Source organism: Macaca nemestrina, chromosome 6 (assembly GCF_043159975.1).
Source record: "Macaca nemestrina isolate mMacNem1 chromosome 6, mMacNem.hap1, whole genome shotgun sequence".
In the NCBI taxonomy this organism is placed as follows: Eukaryota; Metazoa; Chordata; class Mammalia; order Primates; family Cercopithecidae; genus Macaca; species Macaca nemestrina.
The window spans coordinates 49,047,158-49,071,852 of record NC_092130.1 but is presented as its reverse complement, the minus strand read 5'-3'; the positions used below and the strand labels follow the sequence as shown (position 1 = coordinate 49,071,852).

General features: G+C 38.7%; 1 protein-coding gene and 1 long non-coding RNA gene across 11 annotated transcripts in view; one reads left to right on the top strand and one right to left on the bottom strand.

Annotated features, from left to right (window-relative positions):
• LOC105467198 (CDC42 small effector 2) overlaps positions 1 to 23,671 on the top strand; it is a 119,427-nt gene extending 95,756 nt beyond the window's left edge. For 3 of the 6 annotated variants that reach the window (XM_011716686.3, XM_011716689.3, XM_071097805.1), the window contains 3 exons: positions 14,389 to 14,490; positions 20,087 to 20,202; positions 20,897 to 23,671. In XM_011716686.3, coding sequence (XP_011714988.1) covers positions 14,389 to 14,490; positions 20,087 to 20,185 — 201 coding nt within the window. In that variant the 3' untranslated portion in view covers positions 20,186 to 20,202; positions 20,897 to 23,671. The remainder of the gene's footprint in view (positions 1 to 14,388; positions 14,491 to 20,086; positions 20,203 to 20,896) is intronic. The other 3 variants (XM_011716687.3, XM_011716690.3, XM_011716688.3) reach the window with 2 other exon arrangements.
• Positions 1 to 24,695, bottom strand: part of LOC105467200 (uncharacterized) — a 114,421-nt gene that overhangs the window by 60,677 nt on the left and 29,049 nt on the right. For 3 of the 5 annotated variants that reach the window (XR_011624175.1, XR_011624176.1, XR_978688.3), the window contains one exon: positions 22,915 to 24,654. This is a non-coding gene — a long non-coding RNA (uncharacterized lncRNA). Of the gene's footprint in view, positions 1 to 1,671; positions 24,655 to 24,695 lie in introns of those variants that run through there. The other 2 variants (XR_978685.3, XR_011624174.1) reach the window with 2 other exon arrangements.

Below are 24,695 nucleotides of genomic sequence, written 5' to 3'. Positions count from 1 at the left end.
GCATTTGTATATGGGTAGCCTGGTAACATGTGCACAAGTTTTTCTAGGGTATATACCTAGGAGTGACATTACTGGGTCTAACAGCTAAGGAAGTTACCTTTACCAAGGAAAAGGAAATTCTTTTAGACTTGATGTTACCATCTTACATTCCCATCAGCTGTTTTGAGTGTCCCATTGTGCCATATCCTCATCAACACATGTTATTTTCAGACTTTAAAATTTTTATCAGTGGGGGAAGAATGTAGTAACAGTTCTTTGAAGGTTAGCCTTGGATTGTTTTGCATTTTAATATGAGAATGAACAGTAACTCTGACTTATTAATAGGTTGTGAGCTTCAGGATTATGCACAAATAAGAGATTTGTTGAAGTAACCCCAGTTCCACACTTCCACACCCTTTGTCATCAGCATATCCCATTTCTGTTACAGTGTAAGACTAGTTATTTCAGAGTACAGAAAAAGACACATTTAGATGAACTGAAGCAGATTAAAGTGACTTTATAAGACAACATCTTTGTTTTTATGTTTAATTTCAAGTATGGTTAAGCACTAATTTAATTCAGTGCTTTCTACTTATTCTGCTTCTAGTAACTCTTACAGAAACAAGTGTAGTCAGTAGCCAACAGACATCCATGTCAGCCTATATATGACTTATTAGTAGAGCTTAATTTTTTAAAAGAGATGAAAAATAAAGAGAAGGTCTAGTATTTTCCTCCCACATTCCAACAGTTCATTTTATGTGCCCCCTTTGGGTGAGCACATTCCATGTTGTAGACCATTGATTATGGTAGTCAGAGCATGGAGCTCTGGAGTTCAGAAAAAGTATTTTATTATCATTGTTATGACAAAAATAATTACCATATAAAGGAAAAGAAACGAAACTCAGGGAAAAAATTTATGAACAAAAGAGAAAATAAACTTATGGTTAAATCATTTTTAAAATACATATGGCAAATAAGCATCAATTTTTTTTTCTGTATGCCCATTGGAAAATACCGTCTTGCTTCATCTAACAGGCAATGTTAAGTGGAGTCACTATGTGTTTCTCCTAACTGGAAGCTTTCTTTCTTTTGGTATGAATACTGAAGCATTTATTTTACCTTTTTTTTTTTTTTTTCTCCCCAGCAGAGACAGGGTCTTGCTTTGTTGCCCAGGCTGGTATCAGGCTCCTGGCCTCAAGTGATCCTCCTGCCCCAGCCTCCCAAAGTGCTGGGATTACAGGCATGAGTGACCTAGCCTGGTCAAACATTTCTTTAGTTGTTTGAAAGTCATCTGACTGTATCTGGGAAATTATGTTTATTTAGAAAACATAGCCTTTAATTGCAAATTCTGTTACTGTGTAAATGATGTGCAAATCTCCATGTTTTCTTTTTTTTTTTTTTTTTGTATTTTTTTTTTTTTAGTAGAGACGGGGTTTCACCGTGTTAGCCAGCATGGTCTCGATCTCCTGACCTCGTGATCCGCCCATCTCGGCCTCCCAAAGTGCTGGGATTACAGGCTTGAGCCACCGCGCCCGGCCGAATCTCCATGTTTTCATGAGGTGGCTAATTATTAAAATGGCTAAAGAGTTGCTTCTAGACCAGGCATGGTGGCTCATGCCTATAATCCTCCCAGCACTTTGGGAGGCCGAAGTGGGTGGATCACGAGGTCAGGATATCGAGACCATCCTGGCTAACACGGTGAAACCCCGTCTCTATTAAAAATACAAAAAACTAGCCGGGCGTGCTGGCAGGCGCCTGTAGTCCCAGCTACTCGGGAGGCTGAGGCTGGAGAATGGCGTGAACCCGGGTGGTGGAGCTTGCTGTGAGCTGAGATTGGGCCACTGCACTCCAGCCTGGGAGACGGCGAGACTCTGTCTCAAAAAAAGAGTTGCTTCTAAAACAACAATAGCATGAAATTTTAAAACTGACTCTTGGGGTTTTATAAGCCTAGACACAACAAGAATGAAGAGGATTAAGCCTTTGTCTTTCTAGAGTTGCTGAGGATTGGGTTATGATTCTCACATGGCCTTGATGTATACAAATAGGAAAAAAAGGAATACTGGTGAGGAACTCAAAATTGCATTATTTTTCAAATCAGCAGTGAGTTAAGACTAGGTAGTGCATTGTTCTAGAAAAATAAAATGTTTTTGCTGATATGTAATCTGTGACTAAAGGGAAGTTAGAACTTAAGTAATTATCTGGGATTTAATAATGGTATTTTAATAACTATCTGGGGCTGGTATTTATGATGTTTATAATATATTGAACATTTTTAGAAGCACTTTTTAAGAATCTGTTCATCTGTGATGTAAACAGATGGTATAAATCATTCAGTTTTTCATCCTTCTATCAAACTTGTTCATACTGAGTAGGAAATATTACAGATACATTTTATTAGCAGCTCTCATATAAGACGAATTCTAGGTCAGATCTCAGTTCTCTTTTTAAAGTACTCAGTACTCTAAAGTTTGGTCAGATCGCTTATCACCCTTGCACATAGTAAAAATTCTTCTGGTTCTTAGATATTTCTGGTATTTATGTTCCATCTACTTTTGTCGATTGAGCTTTCTTACAGTTTCTTGAAAAGGTGTTATGCTTACATTCTTGTTTTAGCAGATGGTATATTGTTTGTTTTATATGTGATTTTGTTTTGTGAAATGAAAATAATTTTCATACAGTCTTAAAATTTTAGATCTTAGAGACATCATAGGCAAATGTAGTCAAATACATGTGGGCATGCATGCATGCAGATTTGGAAACTATACTAAGAAGTTAATTAGTAAACTAAGATCAGCGAATTAGTGGCAGAGCCTTTTGCATTTTAAGACCAGTTTTCTTTCTAGTATATATCAGTAAATTTTACCCAAATAGAAATGAACATCCATGTTGGATATAAAGTTGAGTTATGAGACTATGTGGATACACAGCACTAGGTGATAAGTTACAGTGAAACAAGCAGTGTTTCAGTATTTCAGAAAGCATTTTTTTGCTACCAAGTGTTAATTATTATCTGCCGTTTTTGCAGACTGTCTTAGTTCAAATGCTTTCATATATATTAACTTCATGAGAAACATGTCTGTCATTTTAATTTCTTCATTTCCCCCTCTTATCCCCTATCACTGTTTGTTTTGGTTTGGTTTTGGTTTTATTTGTTCTTGCAGCATCTTATCAGTTTTACCACGAGATACTTATGGAGGGTATTAGAACAATTAATGATAGTTTCATTAAAAGTTAAGCAAACGACTTTGGGAGGCCGAGGCAGGTGGATCACGAGGTGAGTTCAAGACCAGCCTGGCCAAGATGGTGAAACCCCATCTCTACTAAAATCTACAAAAATTAGCTGGGTGTGGTCGCAGGTGCCTGTAATCCCAGCTACTTGGGAAGCTGAGGCAGGAGAATCACCTGAACCTGGGCAGCAGAGGTTGCAGTGAACCAAGATTGTGCCACTGCACTCCAGCCTGGGCAACAGAGTGAGACTCCATCTCAAAAAAAAAAAAAAAAAAAAAAAAGTTAAGCAGACATTGTGTGTGAATTTTGTGACAGAATTTTTTTTTTAAGCTAAGCAAGCCAGAAGCAATTCCAGTGCAAAGTGTGGTATAAGAAAAATTAATTATAGTACAGTACCTGACTCAGTTATAAACACTTTTCACATAGAGTTAATATAAACACGATATCTGTATCTCAATTTTATATGGTAAATGTTTGGAGGGAATTATATGACTTGCTTTGAAACACAGTTGTTCGCACAGTGATGTGAAGGAAAGAACAGTGGACAAGGAAGACTCCCAGATCTGATTTTAGTTAGCTGTGGGACTTTGGCAAGTAATACCTTCCTAGGTACATTGTACACTGTATATATAGAGTGGATAGGAACAATCCCAGATGGACCCATAATGGCAGAAATTTCTAGTGAAAGGTTTTTAACACCATTGACAAATATATCATTAATACTTGAAAGCTAGTTCAAATTAGTTTCTCCCTTCCTTTTTTTTTTTTTTTTTTTGACCTATTTTGTGCTTCAGTTTTCATCCTTGGAATATGTGACTTAAACCAGATACTAATTTTAAATAGAAGGAGAAAAAAACTGTTTTCACTTCAGGTTTCTCACTGAGAGATGAGAACAACTAGTTCCTTCAATTTTGCTTTTAGCAATTTGGCCCTTGAAAAGGTCACTATAGATTTGCTTTAGAGATTCCTTTTAAAAACAAATTTTGGGGTCTCTTGCAAACTTCTCCTCATCACAAGCTGCAAAATACATACTGAGTAAGAAAAGGTTAGTTGTCGGACAGATACCAACAGCACCACACTTAAGATTAGATTGTAAATGCATTACCAGCAGCTCACCTATTTATTTATGAATATTTCCAGCACAAAATATCTTTCCTTTCTGTACTTTGACTTAGATAATTCTCTGCTTATAATACTAGCTGGTTTTGGTTTCTCTGTGGTGATCTATGGTGTGACTCTCATCTCCTGTAGAGATAGCTCCTTATGTACACTCTGTCACTTGAGGGCCACTGCTGGCATTCCAGTGAGTGAGCTAAGCTCTAGAAGCCAGACAAGTAGAATTTTATATTTTTCTCACCGTAGAAGATACAGTACAAGTTTGTATATAGAAGAAGTTTATTATTTTCTCAAGTTTTGACCTAAGTATGAGAATTTGGAATCCAAAGTAGGCTACTCAGTTATTGAAGAGCGGATTTTTTTTCCAGTCTCTGTAGTATCTAAAACCTTGTTTCTCTTTCATTTTTCCCTTAACATATTAGAAATGTTTTGTTATATTCTTAGAAACCAGACTTCCACAGGCAGTTTTATCAACTCAGATTACCACCCATGGGAAGGGTGGATTCAGCTTCTTGAACATGAGTATTCAGGACCTGGACACTGTTAAGACTCCCATCTTGACCAGGCATGGTGGCTCATACCTGTAATCTCAGCACTTTAGGAGGCCAAGGTGGGTGGATTAGTTGAGGTCAAGAGTTCAAGACCAGCCTGACCAACATGGTGAAACCCCATCTCTACTAAAAATACAAAAAATTAGCTGGGCATGGTGGTGCGCACCTGTAATTCCAGCTGCTTGGGAGGCTGAGGCATGAGAATCGCTTGAACCCAGGAGGCGGAGGTTGCATTGAACTGAGATTGCGCCATCGCACTCCAGCCTGGGTGACGAGTGAGACTCTTGTCTCAAAAAAAAAAAAGAAACTTTATTCAGTAGAGAGTACAAAGGTGAAAAAATGAGGACTTCTGAGCAATGGCTGAGACAAGAAGTGAGAGTTTGCCAGAGGATCCCAGATTTGAAGGGAAGGTAAAATGTCATATACTGCTATAGAAGGTGCTAGCAAATGAGTTCATGGCTTTAAAGTTCTTGGAACTGTGCCCGGTATCTTATAAGTACTCTTTATTACCCATTTTTACTTCTTAAATATTCAGCTGTTAACCTTTATTTTTTAATTTACCTTTGCGGTTCAGGGGGTACATGTGTAGGTTTATTATATAGGTAAACTGAGTCACAGATTACCTGGTGTACAGATAATTTCATCACCCAGGTAATAGGCATAGTAACCATTAGGTAGTTTTTTGATCCTCTCCTTCCTCCCACCCTGTACTCTTAGATAGGTCCTGATATCCGTTGTTGCCTTCTTTGTGTCTGTGTGTACTCAATGTTTAGCTCCCACTTATAAGTGAGAACATGTGGTATTATGTTATGGCCTCCAGCTCCATCTGTGTTGCTCCAAAGGACATAGTCTGGTTCTTTTTTATGGCTGTGAGGTATTCCATGGCATACATGTACCACGTTTTCTTTATCCAGTCTACCACTGATGGGCATTTAGGCTGATGCCATGACTTTGCGATTGTGAATAGTGCTGCGATGAACATACGTGTACATGTGTCTTTATGGTAGAATGATTTATATTCCTTTGGGTATATACTCAGTAAGGGGGTCCTGGGTCAAGTGATACTTCTGTTTTCACTTCTTTGAGAAATTGCCATACTGCTTTCCACAATGACTAAACTAATTTACATTCCCACCAGCAGCATATAAGTGTTCCCTTTTCTCTGCAGCCTCACCAGCATCTATTGTTATTTGACTAGATGTAATTTTTTTTTTTTTTTTTTTTTTTGGAGACGGAGTCTCGCTCTGTTGCCCAGACTGGAGTGGTGTGATCTTGACTCACTGCAACCTCTGCCTCCCGGGTTCCAAAGATTCTTGTGTCTCAGCCTCTCTAGTAGTTGGGACTACAGGGGTGTGCCACCACACCTGGCTAATTTTCTGTATTTTTGTAGAGATGATGTGTTACCATGTTGCCCAGGCTGGTCTCGAACTCCTGAGCTCAGGCAATCCACCCTCAGCCTCCCAAAGTGCTAGGCTTACAGGCGTGAGCCACCATGCTTGGCCTGACTTTTTAATAATAGTCATTCAGCTGTTAATCTTTAGAGCCAGTGTTTCTAAACCGTTAAGCCATCAGTATCACTTGGAATCTTGTTAGATAATGCAAATTAAAGCCCCACTCCAAACTTGCTCAATCTGAAATTCTTGTGTGACTAGAACTCAGAAACCTGTGTTTTAACAAACCTTCCAGGGATTCTGATGTATACTGTATCTTGAGAACCACTGCTTTAGAGGTTCTACCCAATATAAAAACTAAAACAGTGTTACCAGTTAAAACCTCCCTAGAGCACACAGCATTTCTATGAAACAGAGAAAATTAAATCAGCAGATAAGTATTTTTTGTGCAGAAATGTAAACTCCATTAGAATTGGCATTACATTGTTTACATCTTCCAAATATAATAGGTTCTTGAGAAATATTTGGCGATAATATTAGATAAGACAAACAATTTTTAGAGAACTGAGCTGACATTGTTTCTTTAAAAAAGCCTTTTATTCATTCAACAGTCATTTATTGTCTACTGTGTGTCAGGCACAGCTACTGTTACAGAACTTGTAGTAGTGTAGGAAAATCAAACTGTAAGCAAGTAAGTTACAATACAATGTTTTAAGTACTATAATTGAAATATGAGCCATGTGCTCTGAATGTTCAGAACAGGAAATATCTAACAGCCTCAAGTCAGAATGTTATGTTTGAGTTGGGTCTCAAAGAATGAGTAGGGAGAGACTTGGGGCAAGGGCGTTTCATATAGTTTGTTGACATTGCTACCATAAAAGGTACTTTCAATTTTTGTGTCAATGAATATCCACTAGGAAGATCATTTTCATCAAAAAATGTCAAGTCCATTTTTTATATTATTACAACTTTTGTTAGTCTTTTTTTCTGTACTGTGAACTAGATTGATTAACTGGGAAGCAGCTCACACACCCAGGGAATCAGTCACTTGCATCACAGAAAAAAATATCCACTTGTTTTATAAATGCCTGGTTCCTAATTACACTGTCAATATTTCAAAAAATGAATGTATTTCAGAGGTTCCCAAACTTCCCTTAACAGTTCTGTAATTTTTTTCATGGTGCCTCTAGGCCAAGAGAAATACCATACAGACTTGTTTATTAACTAATTTGGTACAAACAACTTAGTAAAGATTTATGTCCCAACAACTTATTTGCCTTTAAAAAATAAGATATAAATTGAAAGGAAAAATATTTTTATTTAATTCTTAAATAACCATTTACATACTTACGGTGTGTTTGTGCCGGTTAGGATTATACAACTTCTCAAACTGTGGAATCAGACTGAACACCACCACCTTCTTTTCTAGTTCCATACTGACTTTTGCATAGTGCTTGGGTTTTTTCACAGTAACCACTGAAAACTCAGCTTCACAAGGATATGCTGTTAAAAAGAATGTATGTTCTAATGTTGAAGTTACAAATTATCTGAAGTTGGTAGCTCACTCAGTGTCAAACACACATTGAGTCTCACTGTGTTTCCCTCAAATAGAAAACCCTGGCACCCCTGGATTTTGCTGGGATGCCCCAAGACAAAATTTGGAAATAGTGGGCTTGTTAGATTTAATTCATAGATTTAGGGATTCAGTTATACAGCTCAACTGACTTTCTCCAGGTCATAAAGTTGAGTCAGTAGCATAGCTTTCAGCCTTTCATTTACTTTGGCCACATTTGCATAAATGATTGCTCTTTTATACCCTGAAAGTTCCAGCTTTTTTCACTGTCCCAGATGGCAGGTTTTTTCATTTTCTTTATTCACTCTGTATCTGCTTCTAGAACTACCTCAGGCTGTACCATCTTTTACTCTTACTGTAGGCCTTCTGCTAACCTGATGGGACCTGGCCTTCATTTGCTTCTCAGTGACCTGTGTTTGTACACTAAGCTGCCCAGAGAATAGTCTTTGGGGAAGTTTTAACTTTTAAGTGATTATGTAATTACTGTTTTCTAGAAGCTACAGTTTGATCCATATGCCAGAAATGTGACGGAGGTAGATAAAGTATGGTTATATACATACTTGTTTAGATAAGGATGCAAATATGGTTCACACAGTAGCACATACTTTGAAATTAACCTGCTTCTCACCTCTTTGCATATACTCCAAATTAATTCATTATCTTTAATAATTATGATGTAATAATGTAAAAAGTCATGGGAAGAGAGATTTTGCCTAATGTCCCCTCCACACTAACATAGTGATTCATTTGGGTCTCTAGTCCTTTACCTTATGCACAATAAAAGTTAGTATTTTCAGGATGCAAGGATTATTCAGATGGTTGACTTTCTTAACAAAGTTCCCTATAAAGAATTTGTTTCCAGGAAACACGGTGACTCTGCTAACAACAACTGTTAATACGTATCAGAGCAGAGTGCACCATTTCCTGTTTTTCTTTGTGGAGGTCCGACTCCGGAATTCCCCTTGTTTGCCCATGACTATTCTTTTTTTTTCTTTTGAAATGGAGTCTCACTCTGTCACCCAGGCTGGAGTGCAGTGGTGTGATCTCGTCTCACTGCAACCTCCCCCTCCCACCCCCCAGCCCCGGGTTCAAGCAATTCTCCTCCCTCAGCCTCTCGAGTAGCTGGGATAACAGGTGCCTGCCACCATGCCCAGCTAATTTTTTTTCTTAAAATATTTATTTAATTTTCCATAGTTATTGGGGTACAGGTGGTATTTGGTTACATGAGTAAGTTCTTTAGTGGTGATTTGTGGATTTTGGGGTACTCATCAACCGAGCAATGTACACTGCACTGTATTTGTAGTCTTTTATCCCTTGACCCCCTCCCACTCTTCCAGAGCCCCAAGTCCCCAAAGTTCATTTTATCATTCTTATAGCCTGGCTAATTTTTGTATTTTTAGCAGAGACAGGGTTTCACCATGTTGGCCAGGCTGGTCTTGAACTCCTGACCTCAAGTGATCCACCAGCCTCGGCCTCCCAAAGTGCTGGGATTGTAGGCATGAGTCACCATGCCTGGCCACCCGTGACTATTAATACAGTAGTCCAAATAAGTGTGCCATTCCTTAAATGTCCACATTGTGCCTGAAAATACTGCATTTTTATATTTTAGAATATTTAATTATACTTAAATCCAGGTTTTTGATAGAGTGTTGTAGGAAAGAGTGTCAAGATCACCTCCACCTGTGTCTGGATCCACCTTTACTGCCTTCTCAGGAACCTTGTAATGTTGACCATCCATTTTCTTTTTCCTTCTTTTTGTTTACCTCTTTTACTGGATCTTTCCCATTAGAAATTGAGCATAATGAATTCTCTGCCATCTTACAGGGGAAAAATTCAATCTGTCCTCATCTCCTTTTCTCCTTGCAGCCACTGACCTATCTTCTTCCTGTCCAGAAGGCCGGACTTTTCTCCAGCGTTGTCTCTGTTCTCTTTCGCCATTTTCCACTTCTTAGACCCACCTCAGTCCCCTCCAGTGTGTCTTCTCCTCCTTTTACTCCACTGACATAGCACTCACTAAGGTGCCCATCGACGTGATACTGCTGAATCCAGTGCATGTATTTCTGTCTTTAATTGACCTCTCATCACCTTTCAGCTCTGTTGCCTGCTCCCTCTTGACACTTGTACACACTGCTGATTTTCCTACTGACTTTCAGCCTGTTTCTTTTTGGCCTTCTTTGATGGCTTCTTCTTTACCCAACCACAGAAATTTAGTTTGTCTAGGAAATCTCATTAACATGGCTTTGTTAATGCTGGTGAGTCTCAGTCTTTTATCTCCAGTTTGGATTCTTTCCGAACCCAGTGAATTGCACACTCTGCGGAAGTATGAAGTCTGTGCATATTTCTTAACTCCTCCCTTGCTCAGTTACCAAATCCAGCCTGCAACCAAAAGCCTTTTTTGTTTTTTTTGAGAGAAATCTCGCTCTCGTCCCCCAGGCTTGAGTGCAATGGCTTGATCTCAGCCCACTGAAACCTCCGCCTCCCTGGTTCAAACGATTCTCCGGCCTCTGCCTCCCAAGTAGCTGGGATTAAGGCGCCTGCCACCATGCCTGACTAATTTTTGTATTTTTTAGTAGAGACAGGGTTTCACTGAGTTGGCCAGGCTGGTCTCGAGCTCTTGACCTCAGGTGATCTGCCCACCTCAGCCTCCCAAAGTGCTGGGATTACAGGTGTGAGCCACCACGCCTGGCCCAAATGCTGTTGATTTTATCCACTGACCACTTTCTTCAATCTATCCGCTTCTTTCCATCTGTGTTATTAGTTGAATCCACATAATCCCTTTTCACCAGCATTAATAACTTATTTTGACCTCTTCTAACGTGTTTTCCACCTATAGCTATTGTGGAATAGTCTTCTAAAACTATTTGATCATGTTGTTCCTCTGCTTTAAAAGACTTTCAATTATTTCCCATTGTTCTTGGGAGGATCACACACTTCAGTCCTTTACAAACCCTATGTGATCTCGTTCTTCCTTATCTTACTATTTTCATCTTAGGTCTTTATCTTTACTGTGCTCGCACAACACAGTTCTCCTTTCAGTTTCTGGACAGCTGAGTTCCCTCAGCCTTGGGGAGCAAAGGACTGAAAGCTTCTTTCATATCTCACAAACAGTGTTATATTAGATGCCATGAAGAAACCTTCCAGTACTAAGGTTTGACTCCCAGCTCGGTATAGTTCAAGTTGAAAAATACTCACTATTTTCACATTCATATATATTATCTAATAACACAGTATGACAGAAGTAAGCTGAAGTCTTCTCATCCTTTGCTTTTCAGCGTGAGAGTAGCTTCTTGGGAACTAGTTTTGTTACCAGCTTTTGAATATTCTCAGTAATCATGTTTGCTGAATTATTGTTTGTGAGTATGTGTTAATACCCTTCTTTCACAAGCATATCTGTTCATTCTTTTTGGGTGAGATGGGTGGTGGCCTGAGCACACTGTGGTTTCTGTTCTCCCCCAACACAATCCTGTGATAATAAATCATTTAATATGGAGGTATAGACCAAGTGGAGCCTTTTGGCAAGTTCTAAACACACCCTTCTGGAGGAAATGATGCAGAATAAGAACTGTTAGTTGTTGTTTCTGCATGTTCACAGGACAAGGGATGATCAAGACTCCTCCTAGTGGTCTGGAAGTAGGTCTGATTCTCTGGTACCACCTACTCCTTTGCTTGAGAGAGCCAAGTGGCTCTCTCTGTATATCAGAAGCAGTTATCTTGACATGTTGACTGCGTAACGCCTTGGGAAGAGTCTGGTGTCCTGCAGAGGCTACTGTCCTGACAAGAACCTAGAAGCTTCCCTCTCTACCTGTCAGTTAGGGGGCTCACTGGGGAAGAAATCACAATAATTTGTCCTGCCCACGTGCTGAGAAAATTCGTATCCTGTGATGGTAAAGATTACATTTCTGGACCTGCCCAAACAGCTTCCTAATAAGGAAAATTTAGTGGAAATGTAATAATATATTATTAAGAGAAAGGCACAAAACTGTTAGCATTTTTTCCTTACTTTATTCCTAAAAAAGATAAGCTAGCATTGTTTAAGGGTAATTTATAGAATTATGCTTTATCATTCCAAACAAAAATAGTATGAAGAGAAGTACACTGAGTGGGGTGGTTGGAAATAGACAAACTGAGTCTGTGGGGAACAGAGGAAAAGACGAGTGCACTGCTGGCATGCAGCACTCCAGATCAAAGGATGGTTGTGGGTGGCAAGTCTGCCATTAGGGGCAGGGAGTCTTTGTATGAGACACCTCTAAGATCATCGGAGGGAGCAATATGCGAGAAAAGGATAACAGGAAACCAGTGTGTTGTGCTAAGAAATAGAAAAATTAAAACACATAGACAAAAGCCTCTTTTGACTTTATGATACCATTTTAACCTGAAAGTTTCATATGATTCTATGGAACAGGGCCCCAATAGACAGTTTCTTACCAACTTCCAAAAAAGGGCTCGAAGTAAAACTAAACTTGTTCTAATAAAGCAATGAGAGTACTTTGTTCCCTAGTGTTATAGACTTATAATTTGTATAATTGTTTTTAGGGAAAAGAGTGAAAAACTATAATACAACTTTTTCAGAGATTAAAAAATATTGCAATGACATGTCATAACGAAGAGCTTCTGAAAAATAACCATAATGGAAAAAAATTATGTGGCTACTACTGAAAAAATCTAGAGCTGGGGTCAGCAGACTACTACTTTTACAGGCCAAATCTAGCCTGTCACCTGTTTTTGTAAATAAATTTTTACCAAAACACAGCTACACTCATTTAATTTCATGTGCTCTGCAGCTGTTTTCATACTACAATAGCAGAGTTGAGTCAGAGCTACAGTGGAGACTGTGTGTTGGCCTGCAAAGTTATAATATTTACTGTCTAGCGTGGACCTCTGAAGAGGATAAAGTGGAGTTATTTTCCAATGCAGTGAAATTATAAAGATAAATAAATGATGGAAATCTAAGAAACTTGGAAGATTATCGACACACACATGTTCAAATGTCCACGTAGCGGGAACTCCAAAAATAGCAAAATGAACCCATGGAGCAATTACCAAGGAACTAATAGAATAAAACTTTTCTAAGATACAGAAAACCTGTGTTTATATAACCATGTGCCATGCAAAATTACTGGAAGGAAAATCCAACAAACTTGGAGATGGTCTAATGTCATTGCTGAATTCTAAGGATGAAGAACATAAATATTTCAAAGGAAAAGCGTCAGGGTTTGTTTTTTGTTTGTTTCTATCTATGACAATATAAATGAGAGGACAGTAAAACAATGTATATTGACTTCTAAAATATATGCATGGGCTCGCCACTTCTGTGGTTTTATAGAAAGTCATGTTCTCATCCTGAGGAGCTGTCATATCGGACTGTCTTGATAACATTTTAAGGTTTATCAGGATCATGCCAGCATTTCAATAGATAAGGACATAAAAGTGTTATGTTCAAAGGCAGCGAATCCAACAAGTTTATAACTCAGCTTGGTTTTGAGGGAAGCTGCAATTTCAGAAGTTCACTATTGACAGTAAACTGGGATAAGCAGAGCCCCATAGTAGGACACTAACCCAACGTGGCCAGTGATCTCTCCCAATAAGATGATCATATCTAAGGGGTCATGGAAAACAGGACAGATCTAAGATAATCTTCAAAGCTGGAAAACTCTTAATCAGTGAAACACAGCAGTATGGTAAGGAAATAATCTCTAAGGGGTAGATGAGCATATTGGTCAGAACAGGAATACCAGCTGGTGGCTAAAGTTACTGGAAAATGGGGCTTAGCACCCCATGAGAAGTGGTTGTCAAAAACTAGGAAGAGTCAGCCAGGCGTAGTGGTGCATGCCTGTAATCCTGGCTACTTGGAAGCTGAGGTGTGAGGATTGCTTGAGCCCAGTTAAAGACCAGCCTGGGTAACATAGCAAGACTCCATCTCAAAAAAAAAAAAAAAATGTAGGAAGAGTCAGTAAGACCCAGCCTAGTTAGTCAACAGGTTTAGTTCCCAGCTAGAACAGACCAGAGAAGAGTGAATGGACTAGGACCAAATCTGTCACCCTCTTACCCTCCAACCCCCACCCCCACCAGCTAAAATGACAGATTCATTTTAGCATAGAAAGGTAATTGGGTATAATCTGAATAATAACCATCAAAATATAATACATCTGTTAATGGTGAAAGCCAGAAAGTAATGTTTAAAATCAGACATTGTATTCAAACCACACTGTGTTCTTTGCCAACAATAATAGTGACTGAGGGTAATTTTACATTTGTCTCATTATTTAAAAAGAATAAAACTTAAGCGGTTATTATACAAATATGTGGATGACCAAAACTAGACCAAATCATCTATTAAGTTCTAAATAATAACCTGTTATTTTGCTTTACTAATCATTTTTGTGCATATATTTCTCTTGGGGATTTCATCATAAGAAGTAATTGTGGCAGTCTAAGAGCTAGGCATTTTTGTGTTCTTGGCAAATTTATTAAACAGTCATAGTGTAAAAATCCATCAGGATAAGTTGTTCATAAGATCACTTTCTCAACACATTATTCCCCCATATTTTAGAAAAGGCGACGACGGATTGACAGAAGTATGATTGGAGAACCCACAAACTTTGTGCACACGGCTCATGTTGGATCAGGAGACCTGTTCAGTGGAATGAATTCAGTAAGTATGTTGGTGGGACATGCAGGTAGGGCATTGGGGCATAGTCATGTGAAACCTGTGTGATAGGCACAAATATTTTTAATAGCATTATGCTAAATGAATTTGTATACAGTGAATGTAAATACATAATATGAGCATAGAAGAGAGAGAAGCAAACTAATGATGAAAAATTAATCTCTTCGAATTTGCTGGGTTATGTATTTGTTTCTGTTTCTTGTACGCAATTCTTCATAGCTGCCTTTGTCCCGAATAAATACTTTGAAACTTGAAAGGATTTGGTTCAGAGTAGAGGTTAATATCCTATTGATTTTCTTGCTCCCACCAAAGAGACTTGGATATCAGCCTTTTAAAAAATAATCTTTTTTCATTCTTTTAAGTTCAGTTAGTTGCCTTTTGCACACATTTTTATTGCTTTACTTTATAAACCAGTGGTCTCCAACATTTTTTGCACCAGGGACCGGTTTCGTGGAAGACAGTTTTTCCATGGGGGAAATGGTTTTGGGGTGAAACTATTCCACTTCAGTTCATCAGGCATTAGATTCTCATAAGGAGTCCGCAACCTAGATCCTCACATGTGCAGTTCACGACAGGGTTCGTGCTCCTATGAGAATCTCGTGCCATCACGGATGTGACAGGAGGCGGAGCTCAGGCAGTGATGCGCACTTGCAGCTGCTCACCTCCTGTTGTGCAGCCCGGTTCCTAACAGGCCACTTCCAGTTTTGGGCCCCCTGTTACAAACTATTCATCTTTACCTGATAATATTAGAATGTTGGTGATTTATTTACTCTAAGTTCTCATGCAGTAAGCATAGGATTAGAATTTTCACATATCCCTTTAGGTCAAGGCAGTAAAAATTTGTCACATTTGCCAGCAGGATGTGAAGAATCAGAAATAAGATTTATTCGCTGTCTTTTAATAGATGTTTCAGTGAGTTTCAGAATAGGCTTTAGATCTACTCAGCTGATCTTTTAGTCTTTAATTTTTGTTGAAGAGAAAACCAGAATGCATTATAATAGAAGCAGCACCAAATGCAGGTTCTTGTCAGAGTTGTTCCTCACATTTGCCTTAAAGCAAGCCACTAAGGATCAACAGACTGACTCTTTTCTCCATTCCTAAAGTAAACAAGTATCTAAATGATCCCTAAAGTGTTCAGAACCAGAAAGTCAATAAGGGTTTTATAAACAAAATTATGATCCACTGTATACCAACTTACTAGACAGCACTAACAAAAGACTTAACGGGGACTTTAAAAATAGGTAGATGGGTATCCTGGATACAGCAACGACGTTTGTCATTGCAGTTACTAGGTAAGCAAAGGAGTGACATTTGAACCTTCCTGGAAAGGAAACAGCTTGTTTGTTTTAAATCTGTAGGAAAAGTACTTTGTTTCACTTGACTGCTTTGTGGAAATGTAAGAGATATCATGTTGCTGTCAAAATAGTCAGTAGCTTTGTTTCCTGCATCGACATAGTGTAGAAAGACTAACTGGGGCCCTATTACTTTTATTAATATGGTTACTATAATAAAGAGAATGGGTAGTTTCAAATTTATTATATATAATGAATTTTAATTTCTTTCTCATCAACAGATGTTGTCTCTGCCACCTCAGATTTTTTAAAAATCCAACTATAAGGCCAGACATGGTGGCTCCCTCCTATAATCCCAGTACTTTGGGAGGCTGAGGCAGGTGGATCACCTGAGCTCAGGAGTTCAAGACCAGCCTGAGCAACGTAGTGAAACCCTGTCTCTACCAAAAATACAAAAAAAAAAAATAGCTGAGTGAAGTAATATGCACCTGTGATTCCAGCTGTTTGGGAGGCTGAGGGGGGAGGATTGCTTGAACCTGGGAGCGGGAGGTTGCAGTGAGCTGAGATCATGCCTCTGAACTCCAGCCTGGGTGACTGAGACCCCATCTCAAAGAAATAAATCCAACTGTATAGGAGGAATTAAATTTTAGTTTGTAGCATTTAAAATCTTATGTACATTTCCGAATTTCCTTTAAGATTCCTCCCTGAATGAAAAACCTATCATTGGCATATTATCTTTTTTGCTTCTCATAGTTTAGGTAGAACTTTAGGACTGTACTTTGCAGGGCTTGCACACCGGCCTCTTAATCTTAGATGCAGGATCGAGATGGGACTTTAGCTGTGGTGGAGTTTCTACATTGTTGTCTCCAGGCAGCCTTCTCTGCTACTGAAGTGGACTTTTTATGAAGTATTTCAGCTCTTTAGAGCTAAATGTGTTTCCCAAATGTGTTCTGTAGTTAATTCATATTTGAGTTTGCTATCTCTAAAGCAATATTCAGCATCCATCCCACCGTCACAGAGCACTGTGTTCTTGCTGCTCGGAACAGTGTTGTTCAGTTAGTAACTTTTTTTGAGATGTAGTCTTGCTGTGTCACCCAGGCTGGAGTGCAGTGGCACAAACTCAGCTCACTGCAACCTCTGCCTCCTAGGTTCAAGCAATTCTCCTGTCTTAGCCTCCTGAGTAGCTGGCATTACAGGCATGCACCACCATGCCTGGCTAATTTTTTGTATTTTGAGTAGAGTGGGGTTTCACCATGTTGGCCAGGCTGGTCTCAAACTCCTGACCTCCAGTGATCCACCCACCTCGGCCTCCCAAAGTGTTGGGATTATAGGTGTGAGCCACCGCGCCTGGCCAAGTAACTTTTCTTGAAAGTATCATGGATAGTTCTGATTTGATGAGCCTGACTCTGTTAGAAAAATTATGTTATCCTATGCAGTGCAATAATAAATAAGAAAAAACCATAAATAGACATGCTGCTTATTCAAAGAAAAGAACTGAGCAGCTAGTATTAGGAACGTGGCTTGACGCATATGCAACAGGCTTGCCTGAACTATATTATTGAATGGTTAGATGACTTGTAATTTCTTTTTTCCTCTAAATATATTCTTATTCTACCTTTACTTAGTGTCAAAGACTTTCTTTTCTACTACCTTTTTTCCAGAAAAGATTTCTGTTACCTGTTCTTTAATATCCTGTGTTAAAATATTGTATATTCACAGTCACAATAATACATTCAATCTCAGCACTGAAAGATTACTTATTAAAGTTACTTAATAAAGGTTACTTAAGATAAACCTAACCTTTTAAATTGAAGAATTGACTTTTGGAGAAAAAATTGCTTTTTTTCTTTCTTAGAATCTGCATGGCATTATTGAATGCATAGTGTAAAAACAGATTTTTTGTTTGGTTGGTTTGGGGTTTTTTTTTTTTTTTTTTAATGCAAAGGCTCTTTCTGTTGCCCAGGCTGGAGTGCTCACTGCAGCTTTGACCTCCTAGGCTCAATCGATCCTCCTGCCTCAGCCTCCCCCAGTAGCTGGGACTACAGGCCTGCACCACCATGCCCAGCTAGTTTTTGTATTTTTTTTGTTTTGTTTTTTTCCTTTTTTCTTTTTTTTTGAGATGGAGTCTTGCTCTGTCACCCAGGCTGGAGTGCAGTGGCCAGATCTCAGCTCACTGCAAGCTCCGCCTCCCAGGTTCACGCCATTCTCCTGCCTCAGCCTCCCGAGTAGCTGGGACTACAGGTGCCCGCCACCACGCCCGGCTAATTTTTTGTATTTTTTTTAGTAGAGATGGGGTTTCACCATGTTGGCCAGGATGGTTTTGTATTTTTTTTGTAGAGACAGGGTTTCACTATGTTGTCCAGGCTGGCCTCAAACTTGTGGGCTCAAGTTATCTGCCTACTTCAAACTCCCAAAGTGTTGGGATTTCAGCTGTGGGCCACTGCACCTGGTCATAAAGATGTTTTTTAAGACAGACCTAAAATATCTATAAAAGCTAACATGCCATGTTAGGTGGAAAATTATTTGGTATCAGGTTTGTGCCACATAACTTAATGTTAGTTACCATAAAGGGGCAGATGATGAATTTGAACTAGTGTCATATGACAGGCCCTAGCCTCTTCACACTGCATTAACTGAGGAAGTTTATGTTTAAAAAACAAACAAAAATAAATACAGATTTCTTCTTATACTCTTACCTGAAGTAGTCATTTTATTAATGTGACTATTACAGCAATACCTTATAATGTGATGTCATACAAATAAGATGTTCCATGTAAGTAAATTTCCAGGTCAGTAAAAATGTCCCCATTTAAGAGCCAAACACATATTCTCATTTAGACTCTTTTGATCTAAATAAGCTATGCATTTTCTGTTTTGCCATTATCTTCTATTATAGTATATATTGAAACCTGACTGACTCCAAAAATGAGTTAGACAAGTCTTTCTTTAAATATTGACTCAGAATCACCAGTGGAAAGCACCTCACCCTTCATGCCTTATATTACAGTAGGTGCTCAGTAAGTATTTGATAAGCAGATGACTGATAAATGAATGATGTCCCGGTTCCCTCCAAATCATGGAATTGTGCAGGGCCCTTTGAGCTGATTCCATGAAATGCTCAACCACATTGCCAGTGCTCCCTCTCCACTGTTAGGCCATCATCTCCAAAATCGTATTGCTTGTGTTCCTTCTTCTAGCAGTCTAGCCTGACTCTCCAGTTCTCTGCTTCCAGACTGCTAATTTATATGAACTAAGATTAGAATAATAATGATATACTAAAAGTACTTCACAGTTTGCAAATGACTTTATGTGCCTTTGTTTCAGCAAAAAGAAAATATCCCGGCTTTCGTACATCTTGCAGTCTATCAGGAAACAGCCCTGTAATGTGGTCGGGAGAGACTACCATCTTAACCCTTTTACAAATAATAAGTCTGATACTCAGAGAGGATAGTTTACCCAGTTACAATATTAATAAATAAACTGGGACTATCTGTCTTTGGGTTCTTTGATTCTTTTTTACTTTATCAGGCTATGTTAACATGGTACATTTTATGACACAGACTTTTAAGATTTATCTTTGGTTGGTCCAGTTTTATTCACGCTTATTTTCTTGGTTTTGATTCTTTACTAGGTAATTGAGGTGATTATATATGTGAGATATCTGTAAATTAAGATACTTGAGGTTGAGAAACAAAGTGGAGTTGATCGGCCAGGCGCGGTGGCTCATGCCTATAATCCCAGCACTTTGAGAGGCCGAGGCAGTCGGATCACTTGAGGTCAGGAGTTCAAGACCAGCCTGGCCAACATGGTGAAACCTAAAAATAGAAAAATTAGTTGAGCATGGTGATGTGTGCGTGTAATCTCAGCTACTAGAGAGGCTGAGGCAGGAGAATCACTTGAACTGGGGAGGTGGAGGTTGCAGTGAGCTGAGATGACGCCACTGCACTCCAGCCTGGGCAACAGAGCAAGACTGTCTTAAAAAAAAAAAAAAAAAGTGGAGTTGATCTATATATTTTTGACTATTTTTCAGATGTTACCAAGTGCCTTGTGAATTACAAACTGACTCGTAATTTGGAAATAGAGAAAATAGGGGTTTTTGCAAAAAATGTTTCAATTGCTAGCCTGTTTGTCCTTATAACCAGAAAACGTTTGTCTATAAAAAGTTTTTTTTCCTATAAAAGTAGCCTTCTGAAAAAAGCAGCTCAGATAAAAATCTGGGAAAAGAATTACTTAGTTGCACCGGACCTAGTTCCTGACTTCCATTTTGTTTTATTTTTGTCTTGTTTTAGGTTAGCTCCATTCAGAACCAAATGCAGTCCAAGGGAGGCTACGGAGGTGGAATGCCTGCCAATGTGCAGATGCAGCTCGTGGATACGAAGGCGGGATAGCCCTGGTCCTTTCTCCAGTGAGTACTCAGGGGTCTGGACCTGAAGGCCAGACATGGCCAGGCCAATAATAGTAAATATATATATATATATAATGTTTTAATTGTGAACTTACTGGGAAAGGCAAAATTACTCAGCTAAGTGTCGTTTCTGCACTTTGAATCTAAGTTGTAGGTTCTTTTCCTTACTTTAAAACATCTGGTTGGGGAGGATTCTGATGACAAGATGCTTCTTATGTGTCCTTTAAACAAGAGTGAAATTATTATTTTGAGTATTGAGGCTGAGCCTGGTGGCTCACTCCTGTGATCCCAGCACTTTGGGAGGCCTAAGTGGGGATCACCTGAGGCCAGGAATTGGAGACTAGCCTGGCCAACATGGTGAAACCCCATCTCTACTAAAAATACAAAAATTAGCTGGGGGTGGTGGCGCATGCCTGTAATCCCAGCTACTCGGGAGGCTGAGGCACGAGAATTGCTTGAACCTGGGAGGCAGGGGTTGCAGTCAGCTGAGAATGCGCCACTGCACTCCAGCCTGGGTGACAGAGCAAGACCCTGTCTCAAAAAAGTATTGATACTAAAGATAATCTCATGGGTAATAATTTTATAGTTAACACTTCATTGTTTATAAACTTTTCAGATTAATTAAAAAGACTACTTTGAAAAAGGATAAACCCTGAAAATATAGAAATAATTTGAAGTTTTTTTTGTTTTATAGGGTTATTGTGAATTTCTGTATTTTCTCTGTCCACTATTCTGTAATTTTTTTTTGTCCTGTGATTGCGTTTCTTTTATTTTGAATTACAAAAAAGAAGTGTGATGGCACCTTGTCTACCCTGTCGTGATTATTCCAGTGAGATGTTACTGTTCTGCTCTGAAGAAGATACTGTCAGACGAATCCTGCATTTCCTTCAGCTGGCCTGCATGCCTTTGGACTCATGGACAGAGTTCTTTGGATTGTCACTGAATTTTCAATGTTTAATCAGTATGGATCTGATCTTCGCATGATCTTTTTTGTGAATGCTAACACCATTTTGCAGTTTTTTTTTTTCTATTTTAAACATTTTTCTTTTCACTGCCGACCCCCTGCCTTACGATTTTATTGGAAAGCAAGGACCTGCTATTATTTGTTTTTGCCATCATTTATGTATATTTTGGAAGGTATGAGACCCACAAGCACAATGATCATTTTTGTTTGAAACTTCAGCAGAATAGGTATCTGCATGCTTTATGAAGTTGCTTCGGTGAGAGCTCATGGGATGCCAGAAATGAACATTTCTTTGCTGCCATGGGCTGATGATGCTGCTATTAGATAAAGTTTAGCTGTGGCACCAAGTCACATCATTTTCATTGAAAAAGATTACTTGTAGCTTTAGAAGTATGACCTTTTGGTCTGTTTGATTAGAATTGCAATAAAAGAAAAGCTTGCATTCATAAGGCATTCATTCTGTTGTAAATGTTCAATATATATTTATTTTGAGAGCAAGGACCTGTGGTTGTAAACAGGTGTGGTTACGTATCTGAGTGTTGTGGTCATACTCTCATCCAGTCCGATCCTGAGCATCTTCATCTTATTAGCTGTTCGTCTCTTTCTGCACTCATTCTTTTATTTTTACTTCTTTTTAATGTTATGGTATCCAGTTGTTTCCAGTAGCAGTTTCTTGAACTTCTGGCCTGTACTACTAACTGCAGACCTCCAGAGTCACTGGCCTTTCTGTGCTCTACATATTTTAGGGGCCACGTCAGTTGGTAAGAGCAACATACATACTGACCTGGCTGAATTATTGCCAGTGAAAACAACCTGTACGAAGCCTTTGCTCAGGTTCTAAAATATGTTTGTCCTTGCACAAATTTTGTATGTTTCAGATATTTCTGTAAAGCTTTCTTCTTTTCTGTTAGAGTGTGGTGTTAAGCCAGAGTCAGTGGTCTTGTTCTCATTAAACTGTTTCAATCCTATGTCCAATTCAAGCCTACCTAACTACATTTGGTAGGATTAACATTTCATGTAACAAACGGGGCTCAATTAAAAACTTTAGATAACTTTGAATAAAGGAACAGGGATCACTTTATCTTCTGCCTTCATTTACCTTAGTCCCAGATTCTTGCAAAACAGGCAACTGAACAAACATTAGGTTAATGTAGGTAAAACGTGAAAGCATTTCTCCTCCACTTTCTAAAATTTAATTTACCCAGTACAGTGGGGCACCAGACTACTTGATCTTTGTATTTTGCAGTTTTGAGCCTTTGTGTCAATCCCAGGCACAGAGAGGATCTGCCAAGGAAAAACATTTGCATCTTCAGAGTAGACATTTTGCAGTTTAGTAACTTCTAAAGTTGAATTTATCCATTGTCACTGATTCACCAAGTGGATGTCGCATTGTGGAATTTTCCTGAGTACCGTTGTCATTCTGCTCAGCCAGGCACGATCAGTTTCTTGGCCAGGGACATTGCTGTGTGCAAGCTCTTTAGAAGGGAGATTGGGTTTTCTTGGCATTATCAGCACTCATGCTATTTAGTCTACTTCTATTTTGACTCTTTAAATTAGTACAGTTTTTCTACTTGTCATATAACTCCTGGAACAACAATACGGGAAGCCGTGATCCTTTTCCCCAACTCATGATTTTATTCTTTTTCCAAATCGCTGTTTTGTTTTGTTTGTTTGCTGCTCCAACGACCAGCGTGTGTTGGATCGGATCACCATGGTAAGCCAAAAGTGGACTTGTCAGCCTATAACTACTCTGCAGCTGCCACTAACTCTACAGGCACAGTAACTACACTTTATACAGGAGCACGTGCCAAAGTGCCTGGGAGGTGCCAATAACATCAAGAAAATTACAAAAAAAGATACGGTATTAACCTTGGACATAATTTTTTTTTTTTTAAGGGAGGCAGCTTTCCCACATTTATAAATGGGGTTGTCAAGCTCAACAGGTCATTTGTTCCCCATAGCAGCATATATCTCATTTTTAAATTGAAGCTAATTAAATAGGATTTTACTACTCAACATTCATTATACTGTTAATCTTTGCTGAAATACATGCTAACAAATGTTAAGCAAGGGAAACTGAAGATTGAATCACATGGATTCTGTTAGCAGTGTTCTGCTTTCTGTAAAAAGAGGTACTTTCCCATGATGGAGGCATGAAGTGGTGCCAATAAGCATAGAGCGGAAATGTTGACTTTAGTTCACATTGGGTTTAGCATTTCCAGTGCAGCATTATCAGTGGGCCTTTACAAATACTTTGGAGTACATTAGCTTTCACTTTGTTGTTAAGTTATAGCAGACTCATTATAGAGAACAAGTATGCCTTGATTTTGTTTAAAATGACTTCTGCTAAGCACCCAGAAGATAAAATTGACATATTTTTATAATATAAGCATACTTTTTTTGTACATTGTGTTCATTCTTGAATAAAATGAGTTCTGTGTTGGCTTGTAGATATTAAAAAGAAAGTATTGATTTTGATTCAATAAATGTTTTCTTTCAATCCTGGTTGGCCTTTCCTTTAAATTTGTTTCATTTTTGTTTTCTTTCAAGGAGGAAATTATTTACCAGAATGCATACGTATATTTTCAGTCATGACTCCTATCATGCAAAAAACAACTTAAAACTTTGATTTAAAAGAGAATTTAAATTTCTATCATTGTAGTCTTTAACTTCACAGTTCACTTTTTAATTTAACAAATACTTAGAATGAAAATTAAATGGATAGAAATAGGACTAATAAAACTTTTATGCCTGGTGCAGTGACTCACACCTGTAATCCCAGCTCTTCTGGAGGTGGAGGTGGGTGGATAGTTTGAGAACAGTCAGGACAACATGGTGAAACCCTTTCTGTACGTTTTTATTGCCTATCAACCACATGATTTTTAACAAAGGTATCAAGATATCTACACAGTTTTCCATGAAGTATCTTGTCCTTATAGTACATGTAGGACTTAATTAAAATGAAATGGAATTAAGAATTCTCCTCATACTTAGCCACATTTGAAGTGCTTAGTAGCATCATGTAGTGATCAGCTACTGTATTAGGAAGTTATAGACTATGTCCCCCATCACAGTTTGGGGAGTTAGTTTATGGTTTGCCTCTAAAATGGTTTACAACACTGGTTCCCACAGGGAGTGATTTTGCTCCCCATGGAGACATTAGAGCAATGTCAGGAGGCAGTTTTGGTTATCACAGCTTGAGGAAGGGGTGGCACAGGATCCTGGGGAGTGGAAAGTAGGGATGCTGCTAAATATCCTGTGATGTACAGGACAGCCCCCACAACAAAGATTTGATCCAAAATGTCATAGTGCCACAGCTAAAACCTGTTTTAAGACGAAGATCTGTATGTCTGCATACTCACCAGATAGAACCTGTTAGGGACGCTTTGTTGCATCAGATCACGTGCACAGGTAAGTGAGGTGTTTTGCTGGTTGAATACTGAGAATAGGTGTTAGGTTTCGTTTTATGAGAATTGCCACAAAACATTCTAAAAACAGAAAAGTCAAGACAAATATCAGAAAAGAGTAT